The sequence below is a fragment of the Diplotaxodon limnothrissa genome, linkage group LG11 (genome assembly GCF_057381915.1).
Source record: "Diplotaxodon limnothrissa isolate DT_005_m linkage group LG11, D_limnothrissa_male_GT1.1, whole genome shotgun sequence".
NCBI classification, from domain to species: Eukaryota; Metazoa; Chordata; class Actinopteri; order Cichliformes; family Cichlidae; genus Diplotaxodon; species Diplotaxodon limnothrissa.
In genome coordinates, this window is record NC_140606.1 from 27,509,419 (window position 1) to 27,533,666 (window position 24,248).

Consider the following 24,248-nt stretch of genomic DNA (forward strand, 5'->3'; position numbering starts at 1 on the left):
ATAAATTATTAAAGCGCGCAAACCCTACGTGATTAAACTTGTCAAATGGTAACAGCATGACTCTCCTCTGAGCATGTGTGTGTGTCAGAGCTTGCTGAAAGTAATCCTCGGCGGAGTCTCGGGCTGGAGGATGAGGGTGACTGTGGTGTTGAGGTCCTCTGAGGACGGCACGCTGAGATGGAAGCTAAGCAGGATCTAGACATGCAGAGAGGGAGGAGGCAGGAGAGTGGAGGGGTGGAAGCATCAAGAAAGAGAGGAAGAGAGAGCAGAGACGTTTACAGGGATTAAAATCATGCTACAGTGAGGGGCGGAATAGAAATAGGTGTATCTGCTCAAAATGCTACTTAGATTTTTTTCGTTTCTCTTCGGGTGAACTATAATTTAGTGAAACAAACTTTACTTCGCATTTATTTGAGAGATTTTCTTACTGGTTGAATAAACATATTCCATCTAAAGTTTTAGGATTTGAAAACAGTGTTAAACTTTACAATTTGTTTTTTTCCTCCATTGATCACCCTGTTTCCATGAAACATGAACCAATGAAGTTGCCCAACACTGCAGGAGGTTTCTTGTTATTAAAAGGGAGTTTTTCTTTCCCACTGTTGCAAATTGTTTGCCTGTAGTGATTGTTGATTGTTGGAGTTTCTCTGTTTTACTATAGGGCCTTCACCTTACAATATTAAGCACCTTGAGTCAGCTGTTCTTATGGTTTGGAACTATATAAATTCAAGTGTATTGAATTGAACTTGTTTATAACTAATGTTTATAACTATTAATGTAGCTATTATCTTCACTGTAGCCAGTAATGTAAAGTGGTCCTTATAGGGAACCGAATCATTAATTCACTGCAAAACAATGACTTATAAAGCACTGAGTGAACTGAAGTCTTCTATTCTTTTAAATGCACAGCTTTTACTTCTTACCAGCCTTATAACTGAGCTCTCATGTTTCCACTTCTTCCTGTCCTCTTGCATCATTGTCCTTTCACTTTCATCCCATCCCAAAACTTGCTTTCTTGCTTCCTTACTCTTCCCCTTTCACTTTTTTGCTGTCACTCACATGCATGAGAAAAAGTTGCATCTCGCTCTCAGCAATCCTCCTCCCGACACACTGCCTCGCCCCGAAGCCAAATGCCAGTGAGCGAAATCCTGCAGCTTCCACCCTTTGGCCCTCTTCTCTGCTCCACCGGCTGGGGTCAAAGCGCAGTGGATCCTCAAACACTTTTTCACTTCTCCCCATTGGGTAAATACAGGCCTGGACCAAAGTCTGAGGAGAATTTACCACCAAACGCATGTTAGTCAGATGAATGTATATGAATGTCTATGTGAGTGCAACAGAAAGAATCAGAGTTACAGTCCAAACACTCACCCCAGCAGGTATGTGGTAGTTCTGGAGAACGATGTCTCTGACTGGATACCGCTGCACTGTAATTCCCACCGGGTACAACCTAAACCAAAAGCAATCCAGACATTGAAAGCTTAAAATTTCTGACACATTACCTTTGAATCCTCCATTAGTTGAGTTGTCTGACATAATCAAGATTTCTGGTAATCAATTCTCATTTAGGTGCCTTTTGATAAACACAGACACTCAGACAGTTGATGATTTTTTTTTCCATACATGAGTTGAAGGAAAAATTAGTTTCTTCTTGTCTATATATAATATGTGTCATACATTAATTACTGTACAATATTCCTGTGTGAAATTTCCAGTGACAACTTTTGATTATTATTTAGAAAAACCCTGTAGCTAGCTAGGGTCAGGGTCATTACTGGTCGCATGAGGCGGATCTGGACCCTACAGAGGGTGCACAGGTAGTCCAGCTTAATTCTGTTGTTTTCGTTCAAATTCTTTGGTTTTTGATCAAATTCTGTTCTTTTCATTCAAATTCTGTTCTTTTCATTCAAATTCTGTTCTTTTCATTCAAATTCCATTGTTTGTTCTCACATTCTGTTCTTTTCATTGAAATTCCATTGTTTTCATTCAAATGCTTTTGTTTTCATTCTAATTCTACTCTTTTTATTCAAATTCTATTGTTTGTTTTAGAATTCTGTTGTTTTCATTAAAATTCCGTCGTTTTCATGTTAATTCCGTTGTTTTCATTCTAATTCTGTTGTTTGTTTTGAACCTCCATTGTTTTGATTCAAATTCTGTTGTTTTCATTCAAATTCCATTGTTTTGATTCAAATTCTGTTCTGTTCATTCAAATTCCGTTGTTTTAATTCAAATTCCATTGTTTTGATTCAAATTCTGTTGTTTTCATTCAAATGCTTTTGTTTTCATTCTAATTCTACTCTTTTTATTCAAATTCTATTGTTTGTTTTAGAATTCTGTTGCTTTCATTCAAACTCTGTTCTATACATTCTAATTCCGTTGTTTTCATTCTAATTCTGTTGTTTTCATTGAAATTCCATTGTTTTCATTCAAATTCTGTTCTGTTCATTCAAATTCCGTTCTTTTCATTCAAATTCCATTGTTTTCATTCTAATTCTGTTGTTTGTTTTAAACTTCCATTGTTTCCATTCAAATTTTGTTGTTTTCATTCAAAATTCTGTTCTGTTCATTCTAATTCTGTTGTTTTCATTCAAATTCTGTTGTTTTCATTCAAATTCTGTTGTTTTCATTCAAATTCCGTTGTTTTCATTCTAATTCTGTTGTTTGTTTTAAACTTCCATTGTTTTCATTCAAATTCTGTTGTTTTCATTCAAATTCCGTTGTTTTCATTCTAATTCTGTTGTTTGTTTTAAACTTCCATTGTTTTCATTCAAATTCTGTTGTTTTCATTCAAATTCCATTGTTTTCATTCTAATTCTGTTGTTTGTTTTAAACTTCCATTGTTTTCATTCAAATTCCGTTGTTTTCATTAAAATTCCGTTGTTTTCATTCAAATTCTACTCTTTTTATTCAAATTCCATTGTTTGTTCTTAAATTCTGTTCTTTTCATTAAAATTCCGTTGTTTTCATGTTAATTCCGTTGTTTTCATTCTAATTCTGTTGTTTTGATTCAAATTCCATTGTTTTCATTCTAATTCTGTTGTTTGTTTTAAACTTCCATTGTTTTCATTCAAATTCTGTTCTTTTCATTGAAATTCCGTTGTTTTCATTCAAATTCCTTTGTTTTGATTCAAATTCTGTTCTGTTCATTCTAATTCCGTTGTTTTCATTCAAACTCTGTTCTGTACATTCTAATTCCGTTCTTTTCATTCAAATTCCATTGTTTTCATTCTAATTCTGTTGTTTGTTTTAAAATTCCATTGTTTTCATTCAAATTCTGTTCTTTTCATTGAAATTCCGTTGTTTTCATTCAAATTCTGTTCTTTTCATTGAAATTCCGTTGTTTTCATTCAAATTCTGTTCTTTTCATTGAAATTCCGTTGTTTTCATTCAAATGATTTTGTTTTCATTCTAATTCTACTCTTTTTATTCAAATTCCATTGTTTGTTCTTAAATTCTGTTGTTTTCATTAAAATTCCGTCGTTTCCATGTTAATTCTGCTGTTTTCATTCTAATTCTGTTGTTTGTTTTAAACTTCCATTGTTTTCATTCAAATTCTGTTGTTTTCATTCAAATTCCATTGTTTTGATTCAAATTCTGTTGTTTTGATTCAAATTGGGGAAAAAAATGGAAAAAGGCCGCTGTGTAATCCATTCATTTCAACAAAGTAACTGTATTCTAATTATCGCTGCTTAAACAGTAACTGTAGCAGAATACAGTTACTCATATTTTGTATTTTAAATACCTAAGGCGGGTACAGGTATTCCATTACTCCCCAACACTGGCCGCAAATAACATTAATTAGTAATTGCCAATTGATAACAGCAACTTTTCACCAGATACTCGGTGCTTTTTGAGGTAATGTAAGGTAAACTGTTAACAAAAACTGTTTCTGAGTTTGTCTAACTCTAACAGATATTTTCATTGTTTAAAATTGGCATAGATGTACTTAATTAAACAGGGCAGCGTTTCTCTGTATGTACACAAGCTTCAATAATTTTCTCACTTTAATGAAACTTGTGAAAAAAAAGAAATGTCTTCATGCCTCTCTAATTTTATTCTATTGTCTTTCGCTTTACATATTCATGTGTAAATTTGTTCTTCTCACCTGTTTCGCATGTCTTTAGTATTCAGCACAACCTTGTTTTCTGTTATGCACATAACATAATATCATAGCCAGAAGTAGAGATTAGAGGTCACCATCTTTATATTCTTTTAAACAGAAGCAAACACTTTAACAAATTATTTTTATGTATTATGGATTTGACGCAGTATTTTTTCATCTTGTTTAAGGAATAAGTCTTTATAATAAAAATTATTATTTGCTGTATTTTACAAAGGCATAATTGTCATTAATTGTAACAATGAAACAGCGGTGATCAGCAGTGACTTATTGAAGAAGCATAGGACCTTTAGTTCAAGGAACATTTTTCACTTATCTAGAATGTTCTTTAAAGCCACCAAAAACTTGGCAAATCAGTCCTCTTGTTTTTGAAAAACAATGGCCGTTTTTACATATAAAACTAGACTGGCCGATGGCGCGTTATGGCAGCCTCGCTTTTGTCAGTCTGCCCCAGGGCAGCTGTGGCTACAACTGTAGCTTGCCTCCACCAGTGAGTGAATGAATAGTGGAATTGTACAGCACTTTGAGGGCCCCAAAAAGCGCCATATAAATGCAATCCATTATTATTATTATTATTATTATTATTATTATTATTATTATTATTATTATTATTAAAAATTCAATTCAATTCAATTTTATTTATATAGCGCCAAATCACAACAAAAGTCGCCTCAAGGCGCTTCATAGGTACAGCGAAAAACCCAACAATCATATGACCCCCTATGAGCAAGCACTTTGGCGACAGTGGGAAGGAAAAACTCCCTTTTAACAGGAAGAAACCTCCGGCAGAACCAGGCTCAGGGAGGGGCGGCCATCTGCTGCGACTGGTTGAGGTGAGAGAAGGAAAACAGGATGAAAGACATGCTGTGGAAGAGAGACAGAGGTTAATAACAGATATGATTCAATGCCGAGAGGTCTATTAATACATAGTGAGTGAGAAAGGTGACTGGAAAGGAAAGGAAAAACTCAATGCATCATGGAAATCCCCGGCAGCCTACGTCTATTGCAGCATAACTAAGGGAGGATTCAGGGTCACCTGGTCCAGCCCTAACTATATGCTTTAGCAAAAAGGAAAGTTTTAAGCCTAATCTTGAAAGTAGAGATAGTGTCTGTCTCCCGAATCCAAACTGGAAGCTGGTTCCACAGAAGAGGGGCCTGAAAACTGAAGGCTCTGCCTCCCATTCTACTTTTAAATACTCTAGGAACAACAAGTAGGCCTGCAGAGCGAGAGCGAAGTGCTCTAATAGGGTGATATGGTACTACAAGGTCATTAAGATAAGACGGGGCCTGATTATTTAAGACCTTGTGTGTGAGGAGCAGGATTTTGAATTCAATTCTGGATTTAACAGGAAGCCAATGAAGGGAAGCCAAAACAGGAGAAATATGCTCTCTCTTTCTGGTCCCTGTCAGTACTCTTGCTGCAGCATTGTGGATTAGCTGAAGGCTTTTTAGGGAGTTTTTAGGACATTCTGATAATAATGAATTACAGCAGTCCAGCCTGGAAGTAATAAATACATGAACTAGTTTTTTAGCGTCACTAAGAGACAGGAGATTTCTAACTTTAGAGACATTGCGCAAATGGAAGAAAGCAGTCTTACATATTTGTTTGATATGTGCGTTGAAGGACATGTCCTTGTCAAAAATGACTCCAAGGTTCCTCACAGCGTTACCGGAGGCCAAGGTAATGCCATCCAGAATAAGAATCTGGTTAGATACCATATTTCTAAGATTTTCAGGGCCGAGTACAATAACCTCAGTTTTATCTGAATTAAGAAGCAGAAAGTTAGCGGCCATCCAGGTCTTTATGTCTTTAAGACATTCCTGCAGTTTAACTAATTGTGTGTTACCTGGCTTCATGGATAGATAGACCTGGGTGTCATCTGCATAGCAGTGAAAATGTATGCTATGTCTTCTAATGATGCTGCCTAAGGGAAGCATGTATAATGTAAACAGAATTGGTCCTAGCACTGAACCCTGTGGAACTCCATAATTAACCTCAGTGTGTGAAGAGGACTCTCCATTTACATGCACAAATTGGAGTCTATTACCGGTAGATAGATATGATACAAACCACTGCAGTGCAGTACCTGTAATACCTGCAGCATGTTCTAATCGCTCTAATAGGATATTATGGTCGACAGTATCGAATGCTGCACTAAGGTCTAGCAGGACAAGCACAGAGATGAGTCCACTGTCAGAGGCCATAAGATCATTTGTAACCTTCACTAAAGCTGTTTCTGTGCTGTGATAGCTGTTTGACAACTACTCTTTCAAGGATTTTTGATATGAAAGTGTCAGGGTCCTGGGACTGGGCGACCCAGGATCCCTGAGCAGTCATGTATTATATTATTATTATTATTATTGTTGTGTATTTTGGTGTTGCTCCCCCTCCCCCTGTGCTTGTGTATATGTGTGTGTGGGTGGCTGAGCACTTGTTTATAGGCGGCGTCAGGCCTGGAGGGTGTGGCCCTGCAAGGGGACTGGCCACACCCGAAGCCACACACCTGCTGCTGATCAGGCCTCGTCGGGGGAGCTACTTAAGAGAGTCTTGGAGCTCCCACCGACGCGGGATCATTGCTTGGGACTCCACGTTAGTTACCCAGTTTAGGTTTTGGTCGTGTAGTGTATGCCTGCCATTGTTCAGTGTCCTGACTGCTGCCGCTATTGTTTCCCGCAGGAGGAGCGTGGAGGGCTTAAGGAGCAGCGAGCACCGGGAGTGCAGACACGGGAGCAGAGAGCACTTGGAGGACACGACACGGGAGTCTGGGGAGAAACACGGGGATTTATTGTTGTTTGATATCACCCTCTGTAAATAAACACTGTCTATACGTAGAGCACCGCGCCTGGGTCCTCCTTCCCCACTCCTTCCACGGTGTGCCATGCCACACCGTGACAGAATGATCCCGCCACGTATGGACCCAGCGGTCTCTGAGGAGAGGCTCAGGAGGGAGGTTATGGACAGGGTTTACAGACTCTGTGAGTTATGGTGGGAGAAGCCCGCGGAAGGTTTGCGTCGTGCCGTGGAGAGGCGGCTGCAGGAGACGCTTTTTAAATTTCCCTGGCTGGTTGACGACCTTAATCCTGTCGTCTTGGACTTCTTACTTTCCACCCTCCACCTCCACTCTCCTCCTCAGGCTGCTCACCGGCCCGGACAGCTGGTGGATTCACAGCCTGAGACGCCGGCCCCGACGTCTACACGAAAACGACGTTCGCGCCGCCGGCGTTCCTCACCACAGCCACATCCACGGACATCTCAAGAGCCGGCTGTGGTGAGTAGTACGGACAATTTTCCATTTCCCTCACCATCTGTGTTTGTGTCTGCAGTGGACGAGCTAACGACGCAGGTAACGTCACCTTGGTCTGAGGTCGCTACACCACCCGCTGCTTCACCATCTGCAGCTGTACCTCCGCCACCGTTTCGTCTGCCTGCAGCCACCATCCTGATTTCTTTTTCACTGCCAGCTGCGGAGCCCTGCGAGCCGGAGCAGGAGCTCGGAGAGCCGGAGGAGCTCAGCGAGCTGGAGGAGCCCGCACCGCCAGCTGAGGAGCTCAGCGAGCTGGAGGAGCCCGCACCGCCAGCTGAGGAGCTCAGCGAGCTGGGGGAGCCCGCACCGCCAGCTGAGGAGCTCAGCGAGCTGGAGGAGCCCGCACCGCCAGCTGAGGAGCTCAGCGAGCCGGAGGAGCTCAGCGAGCCGGAGGGGCTCAGCGAGCGGGAGGGGCTCAGCGAGCAGGAGGGGCTCAGCGAGCCGGAGGAGCTCAGCGGGCAGGAGGGGCTTAGCGAGCTGGAGGAGCCCGCACCGCCAGCTGAGGAGCTCAGCGAGCTGGTGGAGCTCAGTGAGCCGGAGGGGCTCAGCGAGCCGGAGGAGCCCGCACCGCCAGCTGAGGGGCTCAGCGAGCCGGAGCGGGAGCAGTTCGGCGTGCCGGAGGAGCTCGGCGTGCCGGTGGAGCTAGTCGAGCCGGAGGAGCTCGGCGAGCCTGTGGAGCCCGCGCTGCCACCGGAGGAGCTCGGAGGTCCGGAGAGACCCGCTCAGCCTGAACTGGAGGTCGGCAAGTCAGACGGATCATCGCGTCTAGCGCGCCCTCCACGCCAGCTACGCCCAGCGCGTCTGCGTCAGCGACCGGCGCGTCAGCGACCGGCGCGTCATCGACCGGCGTGTCATCGACCGGCGTGTCATCGGCCTTGTACCATACCTCGCCGTTGTTCACCGGAGCTGCGCCGCCGCCACTGGATTCGGGGCAGGCCGCCTGGGGAGCAGCGCCGCCGTCGTCGGACCCGGGACAGGCCGCCGGAGGGGCAGCAGCGCCGCCACCACCACCACTGGATCCCGGGCAGGCCGCCTGGGGAGCAGCGCCGCCGCCGTCGGACCCGGGGCAGGCCGCCGGAGGAGCAGCAGCGCCGCCACCGCCACTGGATCCCGGGCTGGCCGCCTGGGGAGCAGCGCCGCCGCCGTCGGACCCGGGGCAGGCCGCCGGAGGAGCAGCAGCGCCGCCACCGCCACTGGATCCCGGGCAGGCCGCCTGGGGCGCAGCGCCGCCGTTACTGGACCCGGGACTCGCCACCGGAGGGGCAGCAGTGCCGCCGCCACTGGAGCTGTGGCAGGCCCCCGGAACTGTTTTGCTGCTGCTGCCGGACCCGTGGCCGTCCGCCGGAGCGGCAATGTCGCCGCCTTTGGACTCGAGGTAGGCCCCCTGAACTCTTTTGTTATGTTGATGGGCCGCCTGAGACTGTTTTGTGGCGTTTTTTCTTTTTGTTGCTCCGCTGCTGGATGCGCGGTCGGTCTCTGGGACGGTGACCTTGGGGGGGTTGTTTTCTTTGGTTGTTTTTGCTTGTTTTGATTCTGTGTAATCAATTATTGTAAATGTAAATGTTATCAGGAAATGATCAGACAGGAGAGGGTTTTCAGGAAACACTGTTAAATGTTCAGTTTCTATGCCATATGTTAACACAAGATCTAGAGTGTGATTAAAGTGGTGGGTGGGTTCTTTTACATTTTGAGAGAAGCCAATTGAGTCTAATAACAGATTAAATGCCATGTTGAGGCTGTCATTTTTAGCATCAACATGGATGTTAAAATCACCCACAATAATTATTTTATCTGAGCTGAGCACTACATCAGATAAAAAGTCTGAGGAATCAGACAGAAACTCTGTGTAAGGCCCAGGTGGACGATAGATGATAACAAGTAAGACTGGTTTCTGAGTTTTACAGCTGGGTTGGACAAGGTTAAGCATCAGGTTTTCAAATGAATTAAAAGTCTGTCTTGGTCTTTCGTTAATTAATAGGCTGGTGTGAAAAATTGCTGCCACACCGCCCCCTCGGCCTGTGCTTCGGGATTTCTGGTAGTTAGACACAGTCTCAATGGAGATTTTTCAATGGGTTTTTGGGGGGTAGCAAGAGGAGAGAAGCTGCAGAGAGGCGTAAGACTGCAACTCTGCTTCCTGGTCCCAACTCTGGTCATATTTTGGGGGGTTTAATAAATTTGTCCATATTTCTAGAAATGAGAGCTGCTCCATCCAAAGTGGGATGGATGCCGTCTCTCCTAACAAGACCAGGTTTCCTCCAGAAGGTTTGCCAATTATCTATGAAGCCCACATCGTTTCTGGACTCCTCCAGAATGCCACATCAGTACGTGAGACTGCCAGGTGTTGTATATGCTTGTTTGTGCAAGGAGGAACAGGATGAGCACTGCCAGAGTTACAAAATGACTTCCAGCAGGTCACCGGTGTGAATGTCTCTGACTAAACAATCAGAAACCGACTTCATGAGAGTTGCCCGAGGGTCCGATGTCCTGCAGTGGGGCCTGTGCTGACTGCACAGAATGCCAGAATTGACAGGCCAATCACTGATGCCCTGTGTATTTCGCCATGAGAACATGTGACAGACATGTGCTCAGGGTGAACCTGAGAATCCATAGAAAACATTATACTGCCTGTAACATTGTTCAGCATTGACTGGTTTGGTGGTGGGTCAGTGATGCACTGCTCCAGATTAAGGAGATCTCCCAGTACACCATCCATCGTCTCATTAGGACCATGGGTACCAGCACATGGGGACAACATAAACTACAGAGTTTGAGATGCTGCAATGAAATTTTTGGCAAACATTCGTGGAAAAAACATACAGGAGTCACATGTCAGCAGATCCACAGTGCTTCGGAGTGACATGTGAATGAAAATATGTGAGCATTAGGACGTGTATTAGAGGTGCCCTCCACTGTGTGGGCACTGGAGACAGATGTAAGGACAGACTGCAGAGATGTGTATGTGTAGGTGCCGTTCTCATTTATTTTCCATGTGCAAACAAATGGATATAAGAGACCATGTGCAGTCAGATTCTTGACGTGTTTACCTGAGGACCTCTTTGATTGTGCCTTTAAGAAGTGGTGCCCCCTGCAGGGCTTTGTGAGGATCCCCACCAGCCTGTGCCCACGACACCCTCACCTGCTGCCTAACGCTCTCCTGCACCTCAGGGTTGCGTCCCAGCTCAAACAGAGCAAACTGCAGGGGTACTGCTGTCTGAAGAGAGGATAGGATGAGACGTGACACAGAATTAGGTATAGAGACCCAGGCTAAGTCAGGCTATCACACATATTGGCACACACACACACACCAACACACGCACCGTATCCACCCCTCCAGCCATCAGCTCAGTGATGTTGGCTTTGATGAGGTCCAAAGATAGCTGCCCTTTCTCCATGAGTTGCCCCAGAACTCCAGTGTACTGGCTTCCAGCAGTCCCAGCCGGAGATGCTCTATCCAGGGAGGTTGACAAGCGCTGGTACCCCCTCTGGATCCTCGCCTCCGCTGGAAGACAAACAGTCAGGTTGTGGAAGTGAAAGGACAAAGAAGCATGCTGATGCTGATATGACGCTCTTGCGATTATGGCCCTTTCCTACCATGACTGAAGATGTGGTCCCAAGCAGTGGCGTGCTGGGTCCACAGGGGAGCACCCATGCGCAACAGTAAGCGAGGGGGCAGGTAGAGGAGAGGAGGAGTGGTTGTTAGCATTCGCTCCACGGCCCAGATGAACTTCTGAGATTCCAGGGAGGGGGATGAGGAGAAGAGGCCAATACGCTCTCCGTAGAGCACGTGGCAGCTAGCTAGAGAGGGAGGAAGGGAGGAAAAGAAAGAGGTATAGGCGGGTTAAGATGAGATAGATGACTGATGACCTAAAACATGAGCAAGCAAAGGACTTAAAAATAAATAAACTATTAAACTTCATGGAGGATTACATTGACCTTTGTCTTGAATGTCTCTATGTGTCATCAATTTATTAATCTTTTCCAAATAACAGTTAAACAATTTCAAAAATGCACTTTATTTTTTCTTATTTATGTAAAAACAAACAAAAATAGACCCCTTTTAATATAGATCTCCCCACGGTGAGCATGATGTTTCCCAATCAAACATGTTCAAGTTATATTAACACGACATCAGCGACTGGAGTAGAGTTTCTTACTCCGGCTTAGCACTTGGTTTCTTGTGCTGGGCTCCATTAGGAGCAGAGCAGCGTGACTCAAAGTCATCAGCTCTCCCCCCCTTCCCACTCGCATACACACAGATGCAAACAAGTGTACACTGAGTCATACAGGCTTTCACACTTGCGAACATGGAATACAGCAGATAGGCACATGAAAGGAGCAGACCTGCTGAAATAACGCTGGAGCTTTGATCATCTTTGTTGCCATTTCTATTTTTAAAGGTGCATGTTCTCTTTGACCTCCTACACCCAGAGTACGCTAAGAGACGCCTGGGGATAGGATGAGGTTCGGTTCTCATGTTAGGTGTGAATATTTTAGAATTAAAGGACAGAGAGAGCAGCAGCACTGATCTATTTGCGTTTTCTTCTTCTTCTTCTTCTTTTTTTGAAGATTTTAAAGAGGTGATGCTCCTGCAGATTGTGTAATTCCTCTGACGTCAGAAACTGGCGCAGCTTACATCAGCATTTGTGAGTCAATGCATAGACCTGATAGTTAGGCTGAATGAAAGCCTGTCAAAACGGGGAAGCGACATGAATCCGTGGCCTTCCATCCCTCGGGGCTTCAAGGTCGATCACTGCCGCATGAAAAATTAGACTTGACATTTATGGGATGTTTCTGTCAAACACCCATCATTTCACACCTCTCCACACTTTTCCAACATAGAAAAAGAAAGTCTACTTTTTTGGCTTCATTGTAAATAAACAGGAATTAATGAATACTCATTTTACAAGCTGTAAAATGACACTTAGAGATACACAAAGGTCTCATATCATGGGGCTGATGACCTCTAACCTTCCAGTGCAAAACGAAAAAGGTCAGAACTGGGATCGATGGTAAGAACGCATTTTCCCTTCTCTCCTCTTCCCTCCTTTTCCATTCTTGTCTGCAGCATTTGACAGAAATCCTTCGCCACCTCATCAAGGAGAGGGAGAAAGCGTTTTACTGCTGCACTCATCATCACCTCCTTGTTCAGCTGCAGACGGTCAGCTCTCCACTCTTCCCCATTCCTGTGGAGAGAAAGGTGCACGCTAAGCATTAAAATGAGCTTATTTCATATCTGCTCAGTCACTGTGAAATAAAATAAGGACATCGTGTTCAAGTCTGACTCCCAGTCAGACTTATCATTGTCTAAACATGAATTCAAAGAAAGCCAGATTGAGAGAAGTCTCTTTTTTTGGTGCTTGACCTCTTCCCAACCACACGTCTACCTTTACCCAAACGTTGCAATAGTTAATATGCAACAAAGAAAGTTTGCATAGGACACGAGATAATCAGGTGCAAAAATAAGTACACCTTTACTGCTTCCATAGGAATGAGGAGTGAGCTGATCTGGAGCAGTCAGGTGTGTTAACACAATGCCACAGTCCTCCCGGGACTGGATGTCCCTGCAAATTCACCCCAAGGTCAGATTATGCAATGTTCACAGAAAAAAACCAAGAGATACATCTCGTCTCTACATTCGTCTCTCTAAAAAAGAACATGACAGCACAGTTTCGGTTTGCAAAGTTAAATCTGAACAACACAAGGTTTCTGGAACAATGTCCTTTTGGAGAGAGTAGAGCTGTTTCGCCAGAAAGCACAGCACCACATTTGGAAAAAAACAAACTTAGTAGATCAGCACAAACACCGTCTGGCGCGGTGTTGGAGGCATGATCTTTGGGCTCGTTTTGCAGGCTCTCAAATTCCCACAAGCAACTGAACTGAATCGATTTTGTAAAGAAGATAGGGGGGAAATTCCCCCACAACACTGTGAGAGAGTGAGACAATCATGCAAACACCAACACAAAGCAAAAGTCATTACTTGAAGTTGTGGCTGCTAAAGGTCATTACAAGCTACTCTGTCACAGGACTGCTCAGAATCCAGGGAAAACTTCCTTTTCCTGAAGACAGTGGGGGATTATCATGTTTAACAGGTACAAACACGTAGCTAACAACTCGTCACTCGTGACAACAGCCATCTTTAAATAGCTGAATTATATTAATCAGTTCATTTAAAGTGTATAGCATTTTCTTAAATGCACAGCTCTTACATGTGCAGTTAAACCACAGCGTGTTTCTGTGGTTGAGTGAAAGCAAATTAAAGTCTGTTAAAAGAGAACTGATGACTTTGAAAATTCTGATGTAAAACAATAAGAAAAAAGAATTCACTGTTTGAATTATGAAAAATATTTCAGTCCACTGGGATTTCTCAGCCTAGTTTTGGTCTTTTTTTAAAGTCGCATGAGAGTTCCAGCTTTATGGGGGTGACACTAAATCTGAATCAGTGGCTACAAACTTCCAGCAGCCTTTACCACTCAACCCTTTACAGCCATGAGTTTTTGTGTGCGTTTGCATGAGTTCATGGTTCAGGATTTAAAAGCTTAAAATATTGAAAATATTGAATTAGAAAATGTCTGAATGCACTAATATTAGAACTTTTAAAAGGACCTTTATGTCAGAACCAACAACCGAACAACACACACAGTATAAGGATGTCTAGAGACCTCTTTTTGTGTATAATTTTAAATATTATATATAATCTCTATGGTGACCACAGCCTTTGCAGTGCGCTCCATTTAGTTGTTCTAATATTCCAATAAGAAATGAGAAAACTTCATCTTTTGCTTTAATTTTGCATTTTCTCCTTATAATTATAATCTCATTGGAAAAGCTGTTCTTTTAGGGCTGAAATTTCGCTGCATTTTGTTGTTGTTTTATGAACAACCTCAGTCTGCTTTTTAAAGTCATAATTATTGCTTGTTATCTGTGTTTCACACCAGAGTGCTGTACCTTCACAGTGATGTTTTACCATCTCTCAGTCAAATGTATGAGCAGGAAGCAACTAAGAAACTAAATGATGAACAAAAACTTTCCACGCCTGATTAAATTACCCCCCCACCCCCCAAAAGACACGATGATGGTACAAGTGATTACATTCATGTGCACACACCCACATGGAGTTGTTTCCATCCCTCGAGGGAACATTGAAATGATTTAGTCAAATTTTGACTCTTAAATTTTAATCAGTAGAATAATGGGATTTTACCCACGGAGGGGAGAGGAGTCTCCATCGTGTGACTGCTTGCACAGATGCATATCACCACTTCACGAGTAATTTAAAACACACATGTGGAACTGACTTGAGGAAGATGCCCTTGCTGTGGTTGCGTATTTCCCGGTGTGTCGCCCAGGGCTGCAGGGTCATCCGTTGGGGGTGCAGACCCTCTGACTTAAAGAGCTCACTGACGTCAGATGGGAGCATGATGTTCACGCTGCTTAGGGTGCCGAGCTTTTCTCTATTGCAGTCACACAGAGAGACAGAAAGGATATTTGGTAAGCACACGAACATACTGAAGAACGTTTTAAGCTTTAAACTTCCCTCTACCTGTAGATGGGTCCGAGCGTGTTGAAGGTCCTCTCCATGTGCTTGTGAAGCTGCTGGAAGCGATTTTCTCTCCAGAATTTCAGCAGGTTGAGCCATCCATTCCTCCCAGTGTGAGGGATCTCCTCAAAACTCCGCATCCCTTTCACTACTCTTTTCCCGCCTTCTAGCTTTCCATGCATCACAGTCCCTGCTGCAGTCACACAAAGACCCTTTTGAGGTGCAACACCAAAAAACACATTTCTGGACCCACAAGAGCCCTTCGCTTTGATACCCGCAGTCACTCGTGTGGACATGCTGGCTCTGGTCTGAGTGAGCTGTGCCAGGCGGTCTCATCCAGAGTTGTGACACTTCTTGTTTGGTGTCGTCTCTGCAGGGCTCATTCTTTCCCTCCTCCAACGCTAAAATTCACCCTTGAATGAGATTTCGTGCTGACAGGAGTTTGATGATTTATAAATCTGAGCATCAGAGTTCAAGAGAAACACAACAGAGCCAGAATTTCAGGTTGACTGCACAAAAAACAGATAATGGGCCAGTGTAGCTTCCCGAAATGTGTTTTATTACAAGTTCAATCACAGCAAATCAGCTACAAACAAACAGACTAAATGTCCACCTTCGTAAGTGGTGTTTTTCTCCATACTGTATAAAAGCCTTGAATTTATGCACCAAAATAAGCTCAACACAAACAAAGCAGTTATTAGAAACTAGCAAATTTGGCTCATACACATCACCGATACTGTAGATGTGATGCAGAAAGGACTCAGTATAAAGAAAAGTGGACAAATTCTAACATAATCACACAAAATAAGAAAGTTTCATGTTGTTTTGTTGCCCTGAGGTTCCTCACTTGTGTATAGATCTCTTAGTTGGATCTATATCATTTAGACCGACAGCTCTGCGTACTAGCTTGGCTTCTATTATAAAAAAACTAAACACGGTGTCCGAGTGAAACATCACCAGGACAAGATGTGCCCTGTTTTAACATCTACAACTATTGATTTAGTTATATAATCACAATATAATGCAACAGCTTATTAAAACAGTATAAAATCAACATATTCAATGAGGAAAAAATTCTTCAAGTACTGCGTAAAATCCCATTTGTACTTTCATTGTCATGTACTGACCAGTAATTCAACACCTCATAATAATGTTTGAGTATATCTAATCAATACCTAAAATAAGCATTTTACACTGCCGTATTTGTTATTATTAAGTAAAACAGGTGACTTATTCACCTGTTACAAGTTATCAGAGCTATGTAAGAAGAAAACTGACTTCAGCTTACATAAAAGCAGCAGTCATAAATTCCCATATGCTGTTCTCTTCATTAATAGAGTGTAATAATCATTGCTGTGAGTACATATTGATCACATGATTTTACAAGATCCCCCATTTGCTGGTGCAGGAGTAGGCGTCCCGCTGCGTTTCCTCCCTGTGAGGACCGCTGTGCTGAAGCTGAGGCCTTGAAAGGCACTCAGCAGGTTGAAGCCATCGTTCTTGGTTTTGGTTTCAGGATGAATTATTGTCGATAGCTCGTGGGGGAGCGACACTTTGCCTCCGACTGACCTCCGCTGGTTTGTGTCCTTCGTGTTCTGAAGGATGATGGAAGAACAAATGGGTTACAGGGTTGAACGTGTTGCAAAAATAAAAATGAATAAATAGCTCTACATCTCTTATGTCCTTGGGGCGACCGTGGCTCAGGGGTTGGGAAGCGCATCTGTAATCGGAAGGTCGCCGGCTCGATCCCCAGGCTCTCTGTCCTGGTCGTTGTGTCCTTGGGCAAGACACTTTACCCTACCGCCTACTGGTGTTGCCCAGAGGGGCCGATGGCGCGGTATGGCAGCCTCGCTTCTGTCAGTCTACCTCAGGGCAGCTGTGGCTACAACGGTAGCTTGCACATTCACACACTCCACCAGTGTGAATGAATAGTGGCATTGTAAAGCGCTTTGGGTGCATAGAAAGGCGCTATATAAATCCAATCCATTATTATGTTGCAGTAACATACAAGTTGGCACACATGGATAATGCCTGCAAAGAATAAGCCAACTATTGTATTGTTGGGGGTTGGCTGTATCTCTGCAAAGGCTGCAAACACATCTGAAGTTATAACAGTTTGAGTTTTAAGGTTTTTTTATGCAGTATCAAGATGCGCTACATCTTGTTGATGGAGAAGTGTTTGCAAAAGGAAAAACAGAAACTGCATTGAGATTGGTTTATAACTACTGAGCTACAGACATTAACATGATGTTTAATGATGAAATGAAAGTACCCAGAGAGAACCCACACAGACATGAGAACATGCAAACTCCACACAGAAAGACCAGACTGGACTAGAAAGTCAAGATTTGAATCCAAGGCCTCCTGACTGCGACCGCCGTGCTGCCCTTTTTTTCTTTTTTCCTTTCATGATTTCATTTTTTTTCCCTGAGGGTATTTATCAAGTAAATACTTGATAAAAAGTATTTACTTCTCATCTTCTTTCTATCTTCTCATTTTCTTTGACACAGCAAGTTTCATTTTGAACTGGTAAGAATTTTTTGGTTGCTGAACCCTGAATCCTAAATTCAGAAGAATTACGCAGCACATTTTTGTGGTTATTTGACATTTTATCTAAATTAATTCAGTGAAGTTGGAAAAACATTATATTTTGAAGAAAATTTAAACTGGTGTGTGAGAGTAGTGAACAGAAGAATGCAGCGTTTTGTAAAGTTTCAATTCAACTCTGTTAAAGAAATAAAATTTTTAAAAAACCCAGTACCGTGTATAAGGGGAAAACTGTCCAATTTACACAAAACTAGAGGATAAATATTGTTATTTTCTTCCAAACACAGACCTCAGGCAGCTGATATTTTCTCCTGAAATGAGCTCTCATCGCTGCTCTCTCTGCATTCTTCTGGGCCTTGGTGGCTTCCCGCAGCTTTCTGTCAACACAGCAGACAAACATAAATACAGCTCAGATATCGCAGGCAGAAAATAAAAATCTCTCTGCACAGTTAACGCCTTCGTTCATCTCAGCTGCCTCCTGCAATGAGAGCACAGTGAGGAATTGACAAAATGAGGTGAACTGAGGGGATTGATTTCAGTTTGCAGATGAATTACATGTAACTCAGGCAAAACTTGATTTCATGTCTGTTTAGAGTCTTTTTTCCATTTTCACCTGGAAATGATAAAACGCCTGTTCATATAATGCATCCAAGAAGCAACCCTGCCTGTTATTTGTAATGGCACAAAATAATGATACTACTCAGGTGCTTGTGCAGCTTTGTGGTACTTGTGGTTTCCATTTCTGACGCCCCTCCCATTGTCTTGGAGGCAGTTTGTGGTGACACTACACAGAAATTGGCTGATATGGGCGGTTAGTTTAGTTTGTCAATCGTTTCATTGTGTTTCATTTTTTATTTCTTCTCGATAACAATTTCTCATTTAGATTCCAAAACTATGAATTGTGATTTTTAAGCAACATTTTCACTGTAAGAGTGCTACTTGTAACACTTCATGTTTACAAAAGCACCTGTTGCTACTTTTACTTAAAGTATGTGAATACTTCCTTCACCCCTGCATGACGGTTTCTACATCACATACAGAGCATTACTTGCCTCTCCTTCTCCAGCTCTGTCTGGTACGAGCAAATGATAGACAGATCTTTGGGATATGCAGCTCGGGGGGGAGACGTTTTGCCCAACTTGACACATCCTCCTCGACTCCCGCTGCCTCTCCCTCTCTTGTTCCTACGTTTGGCACACAGCTTCTTCCCCTTCACCTCCGACACACAGCTGGTCAGCTTCCTGATGGGCATGCTCAGGGAATTTTTTAATCTCACCACAGACTCCATGATGTACCGCACACACACCCCTATTTCCTCGTCAGATGACAGGTGAATTTATGGTGGCTTTCGCCTTCCCTCATGTTGTGTTGCACTGACACGAGAAAATCAGGACACGCAGTCTGACATCTCACAGCAATAACTCCTGCCAAGGACAAGGACGGCAGTCAGACAAGGCTCAGACACTCAGAAAGGTTAAACACACTGATGGAGAGTTTATCATCTAGATCAGGTTAAAGAGGGCAGTAAAGCAGAAAAACGGAAACTACGTGATGACAAAACATGAAAATGCCAAACTAACATGCTGAACAGGCTAATTTTCAGGGTCTATTACCACTGATTTACACACAAACATGGTTTACCATGCTGTTCCTGTCCACGGTTATCTTACCCATGCAGGTGGCCACAGTTGGCCTAAGGCTCACACCATAAAATCCAGATAAAGCACCCAGCCAGATGGCCTTCACCACCACCAGCCAATCCCTAAAGCTTTTTAAAAAGTGGGGAAAACAAGAATAAAAAACAGTAGACTCTCCACGAGATATTAAGCCTGCAACTTCCTGGCCTTCACAGGACAAAATCACTGTTTTCCATTGAGGTTTCAGCCTCTCCTTCCCTCTTTCCCTCCTACAGAATCGTTTTCACATTTCACTACCCCCAACTCTGCCACACAGATTACTACCTAAGGGACTTAATGAGGGGAATCTCGTTAGCCGTGGCAGGGAATGCACCTGATGAGTCACGTGTCAGGGGTGAAGCTTTAGACGTGATGTTGAGTGACACACCCATGCATTCACAGTAAGTTAATATATTTATAGACTCATTTGTCCTCCTGCGTAGCTCCATTTAATCCATGTTGTTTTCATAGTTTAGAAAATGGGAGAATAAATGCAACAGCGACAGTTTTTTTTTCTTACAAGAATGCTGTTGGTATTTATTTCACTAAACATTCGTGGATTAAAGATGACTAAAGATGGGGAAAGAAGAAATGAAACTTGGATGGAGAGAGTCCGGCCTTAAAGAGAAGTATTTGAGTCAGTGGGAGATCAGAAACGTACTGACAGCTGGACTGTGCAACTGTGCAAACTGTCAGAAAAGAGGGGACAGAGTGGGGTCACCCTCCGGTCTCCCTCAGTCTCTCCACCAAACAATCAGTGCTGAAGTTTGTTTAAAGGGAGAGCATAGTTTCCTGCATCATAGACTTTTTTATCCACAAACACAGTTTAAAAGTTGCAGTGTAATACATTACCCCTGATTTCTTTCTTCTTCTTTTTTTTTAAAATATATGCACTCAAAAAAGGATTTCTCACCCTCATTAAAAATTGAAGCAAGAATCTTGAATAAAACACAACATAATATAAAATCAAAGGGTTATTTATGTAGTAATTAACCATTAGGGGAAATGTGATCGATATACCAAAACAAACTAGATTCCAGTAAATGTAACATTTTACCTTCTACTTATGTAACAAATTACATGGAAAATTTACATGCAATCAAATTACTTAAAGACAGCTTCCCAGCAGAAATATTATCTGAGTGAGGCAGAGGGCATGAGTGTGAAAAACAAAACCTAAAAAAACAACCTTCACCGGGTCATTTCTTTCCTCTCTGTTCAGTTTCACTCTGTTCAGTTTCACTTAGGATCACTACAGACAAAGAGGATTGTTTGTTATTAGGATTGTCACAGGTGTAATAGGCACTCCTGTAAAAGCAACTCGTTAACACGAATATCTAAGCAGCCAGTCACGTGGCTCACCTCAGTGCATTTAGGCATGTAGACACCGTCTTTTAATGGGAGATACAACACTGAAATACACACAGAGAAAAACAACAGCAATTCTAGCTAGTCACAGTATCACATATTTAGCAAATATTTTATTAAATACCCCCATTCAACGACTAATTAAGGTAGATATCTAATTGCCAATCACATAAAAGCATCTCAGTACAGTTTATTAAGTCAAGGAGGAGCGTTTGCATAAAGTTATCCTTCCACTGCTGAAACGTGAGATTGAACCAGGGACCTAACGTTCTTCCAAATGAGCTGTTTCAGCAGTTCAGTTTGTGTCTGTTGCTGCACTTTACTCCAATGGTATCCAAAGTCATTGGATCTCAATGTGCATTGTACAGCCAGACAATGTTACCACATCAATATGAACCAAAATCTCTGGGGAATGATTGCAACACCATGTTAAGTGACTGGTCTGTGCATTTATCAGTGTTGTTATGGTGACCTACAAACCATGTGCAAACACAGACCATGAGGCAGGGGATGGGCCAAACTGATTTATTATAAATCTCTGATGGAAGCGCAGAGGGCCAGGGGTTGCCAGCAGGCAAGAACAAAGCCAGATGTGGAGGCTGAACTGATGGCTGAGAGCCTGAAGATGCGAGGGAGAGGTTAGTGAGCTGGCTGCTGAGAAAGACACTGAAGCCAGAGCAGAGGAGGCTGCAAAACACTAAAGACAGGATGGCCCTGGGAATCTATCCAAACATTTAGCAAAAGTGACAAGAGGCATGGTCACAAAAACACCAACCTGACAGAGTGGAAACATCAGTTCTGAGGATATGTAGTGGTCTCATTTGAAGAACTGGCTGCAGCTGGTGAGGTTCTGCTTTGACCCCAACACACCTCTTTCAACAACTACAAAACGAGCAGACACATCCCTACAGAGAAAAGGAGAAAGGGAAAGAGAAAGAGAGAGACCTCTGAAAGTGATAGCAGGTCAGTCTGACCCAGAATTAGATGCTGAGGGTGAGTCACTGGCTCAATGTCTTGTACGGCTGCTCTGGGACTTCCCTGCACTTCCATATGAGTACACAGAGAGCAGCAGCAAGTCTCCCCTTCAGTGGCAACAGGTATTAATTATGCTGGACACAGAATGAAAAGAAGGAGCTTATAAACAGCCTAATTCTCTTCCAATGATGTGCTCTCCATGAGACAGCAAATTAGGCCTGACTTTTCTGCTTCCTGAATTGCTGCTGTGTTTAATTCATTTCATTTCCACCAACTACAATTTGCAAAATATTTTTACCAATAACTATCATTACTACTAAAATGAGGAAAAAAAGAGTTTGAACATGGCTTTAAATGTTATCAATTGTCTCCAGTTTCTAAAAGTACATTATAACGCACTTATCTGCTTACAACACCATGATACATTATTTGTTAAATATAACTATATACTACTGTTGAATGTAAAATGGGGTTACTTAGATCTCCGTGTGTCCTTTTTTTCAGAAATGTGGCCCAGCTGTTCTCCTGATTTCTTATTTTGGCACACTTGTTTGAATGTCTTGGAACGACTCCACAGTGAGTTTTATGCTCTCTGACCTACTCTAATGCCCTACTTGGCACCGAGAGCCCATATGCACACTTCAACCAACCTGTTTGAAGTCCCTCACTCATTTCCACACCCCTCTCCCCTTACTCTTCCTCCTCTGGTGCCCAGAGCACTTTAATTTCTAACAGGTGAGGAAGCTTTAATACTTTAACAAGATCACAGAGAGAAACCACGCCCCCTACCCCAAAGCTCATGCAGACCTGAGATCTGTTTACTAATCCAAAGTTTTGCCTTTTACTACTGAAGATAGCTCGAGGTGGTCCTGTGTCAGCCAGTACAATTCATGAACAGAACAAAGGGGAAACATTACTGAACATTTCCATGTTCATATTCTCCAGGTGTGTGTGTGTGTGTGTGTGTGTGTGTGTGTATGCCAGTGTTGTTTTGTCACATGTTGGACACTGATCTCCCTGAAAATCCCTTAAGTGGCTCTTTTTGCTCAACAGTGGTTGACATTATAACTTAGCACGTGACCCTAACCTTCACCATCACAGGTGAATGCCTCTGACCCTTACTGCAACTTAACCCTGATTCTAACTTTTACCCTCAGTGGTGTGGTTGTTAACATGCAAAAGATCCTGAGAGCAGAAGGCGACACAAGCTAGTTTACTTCTAGTTCTGATCCCGAGGATACTGTGGCGACCACTTTGGAAACAAGGAAGTGTTTGGAAAAACAAGTGTTTGAGACAAAAATCAAGCGTAGTACTGCGATATTTGCATGTATCTATACAGGAACACTGAATTTGGATATTTTAATAAATTAAAATACTCTCGGAATACAATAAAAAATCTCATGCAGCACCATCCTGAGACAACGTTAGCTGAGTAAACCTACATTAAATTAACTCAAACAACAAACCATCCCACACTGGATACAAGCAGCTTGACAAAACCTAATTCCTAATTCAGAGCAAGCTAATGGCTCAGTCACAGGAGGAAAAATAGAACGGCGACCTCCTTCAATCAACCAAAAATAAATAAATAAATATTGGCTGCCTGGTGATTGCATTATTTATTTATTTTTACATTACTGCTGCAACCTGTGGTGACTATTCAATTCAGATTTATTTATATAATGCCAAATCACGACTCCAATCACCTCCAAGCATTTTACGGTACATTGTAAGCCAAAGACCCTACAATAATACAGAGGAAACCCCAACAATCAGATCTTAGCAACACTTAGCAACAGTGAGGACTAACTTGAATTTCAGTGTAGAACATCTGACCAATGTTGTTCATTAATGCTACTTTAATATACCTGTTCCGTATTAGTATGCTGCGCATGCACGCAGTGAGACGGGGCAAGAGAGAAGGGACCCGCCCCCTGGAATGTAATGACTAACGTGTAATGGTTGCTTTGTTTCGAAGTAAAGGATGCTCGATGATATTCACGAACCCTGAGTCATTATTAAACGACAAACATGGTGTCAGAAGTGGGATTTATAGTGTCTATGTCAATTCCATTCACATAGAACATTTCTTCATCGCTGCCGTGCGCCTGCATTTCAATATGGTTTACGGGTCTCTTTTTGAATTGCCGTGTTTGTGATGACTTGCAGCATTTCTGGAAATGATTCCATTTTTGGCACTTATGGCATTGCTGGCCATATGCTGGGCATTTGTCCCTTTTTGCCTCGTGGCTGCCCCCGCAGTTGTTACAGTTTGTGATTGCGTGAGCGAGCCTATGTTCTAGATACGTTGGCCACGTCTTCACAAGCGAGGGCTTGAAGCCTGACCCAGCAAAGACCAAAGCAATTGAAGAGATGCCCACACCTGAAAACGTCACAGCTCTCCAACGCTTCTTAGGGATGATTAATTACCTAGGAAAGTTCATTCCTAATTTCAGCGAGCTTTCAGCCCCACTTCGGGAGCTAACGTGCAAAGACGTACAGTGGTGTTGGCTCAAGCAGCATCAAGATGCATTCAATGCTTTAAAACGAAGCCTGACCAGTCCTCCTACCCTCAGATACTACGACGTAAAGAAACCTGTCACGTTAACGTGTGACGCATCGCAGTATGGACTCGGGGCTGCATGCCTCCAAGAAGGCGCCCCGATTGCCTACTCATCTCGTACTCTGACACAGACAGAAACGCGCTATGCGCAGATTGAGAA

At 43.0% G+C, this 24,248-nt stretch overlaps 2 protein-coding genes across 2 annotated transcripts; both read right to left on the bottom strand.

Moving 5' to 3' along the window:
• Nucleotides 1-84: 84 nt before the first annotated feature.
• Nucleotides 85-15,283, bottom strand: cyp11c1 (cytochrome P450, family 11, subfamily C, polypeptide 1). The gene is made up of 9 exons (XM_085365589.1): nucleotides 14,963-15,283; nucleotides 14,718-14,873; nucleotides 12,391-12,605; nucleotides 11,014-11,217; nucleotides 10,740-10,921; nucleotides 10,467-10,633; nucleotides 1,369-1,447; nucleotides 1,060-1,266; nucleotides 85-195 (listed from the first exon to the last, which is right to left on the bottom strand). Exons 1-9 carry the CDS (start codon nucleotides 15,253-15,255, stop codon nucleotides 85-87), a joined length of 1,614 nt encoding a protein of 537 aa, XP_085221715.1. The 5' UTR covers nucleotides 15,256-15,283.
• Nucleotides 15,284-16,329: 1,046 nt separating this feature from the next.
• On the bottom strand, nucleotides 16,330-18,794 carry LOC146622987 (complexin-4-like). The gene is made up of 3 exons (XM_085366502.1): nucleotides 18,555-18,794; nucleotides 17,796-17,879; nucleotides 16,330-16,554 (listed from the first exon to the last, which is right to left on the bottom strand). Exons 1-3 carry the CDS (start codon nucleotides 18,792-18,794, stop codon nucleotides 16,330-16,332), a joined length of 549 nt encoding a protein of 182 aa, XP_085222628.1.
• Between the last annotated feature and the right edge of the window lie 5,454 nt (nucleotides 18,795-24,248).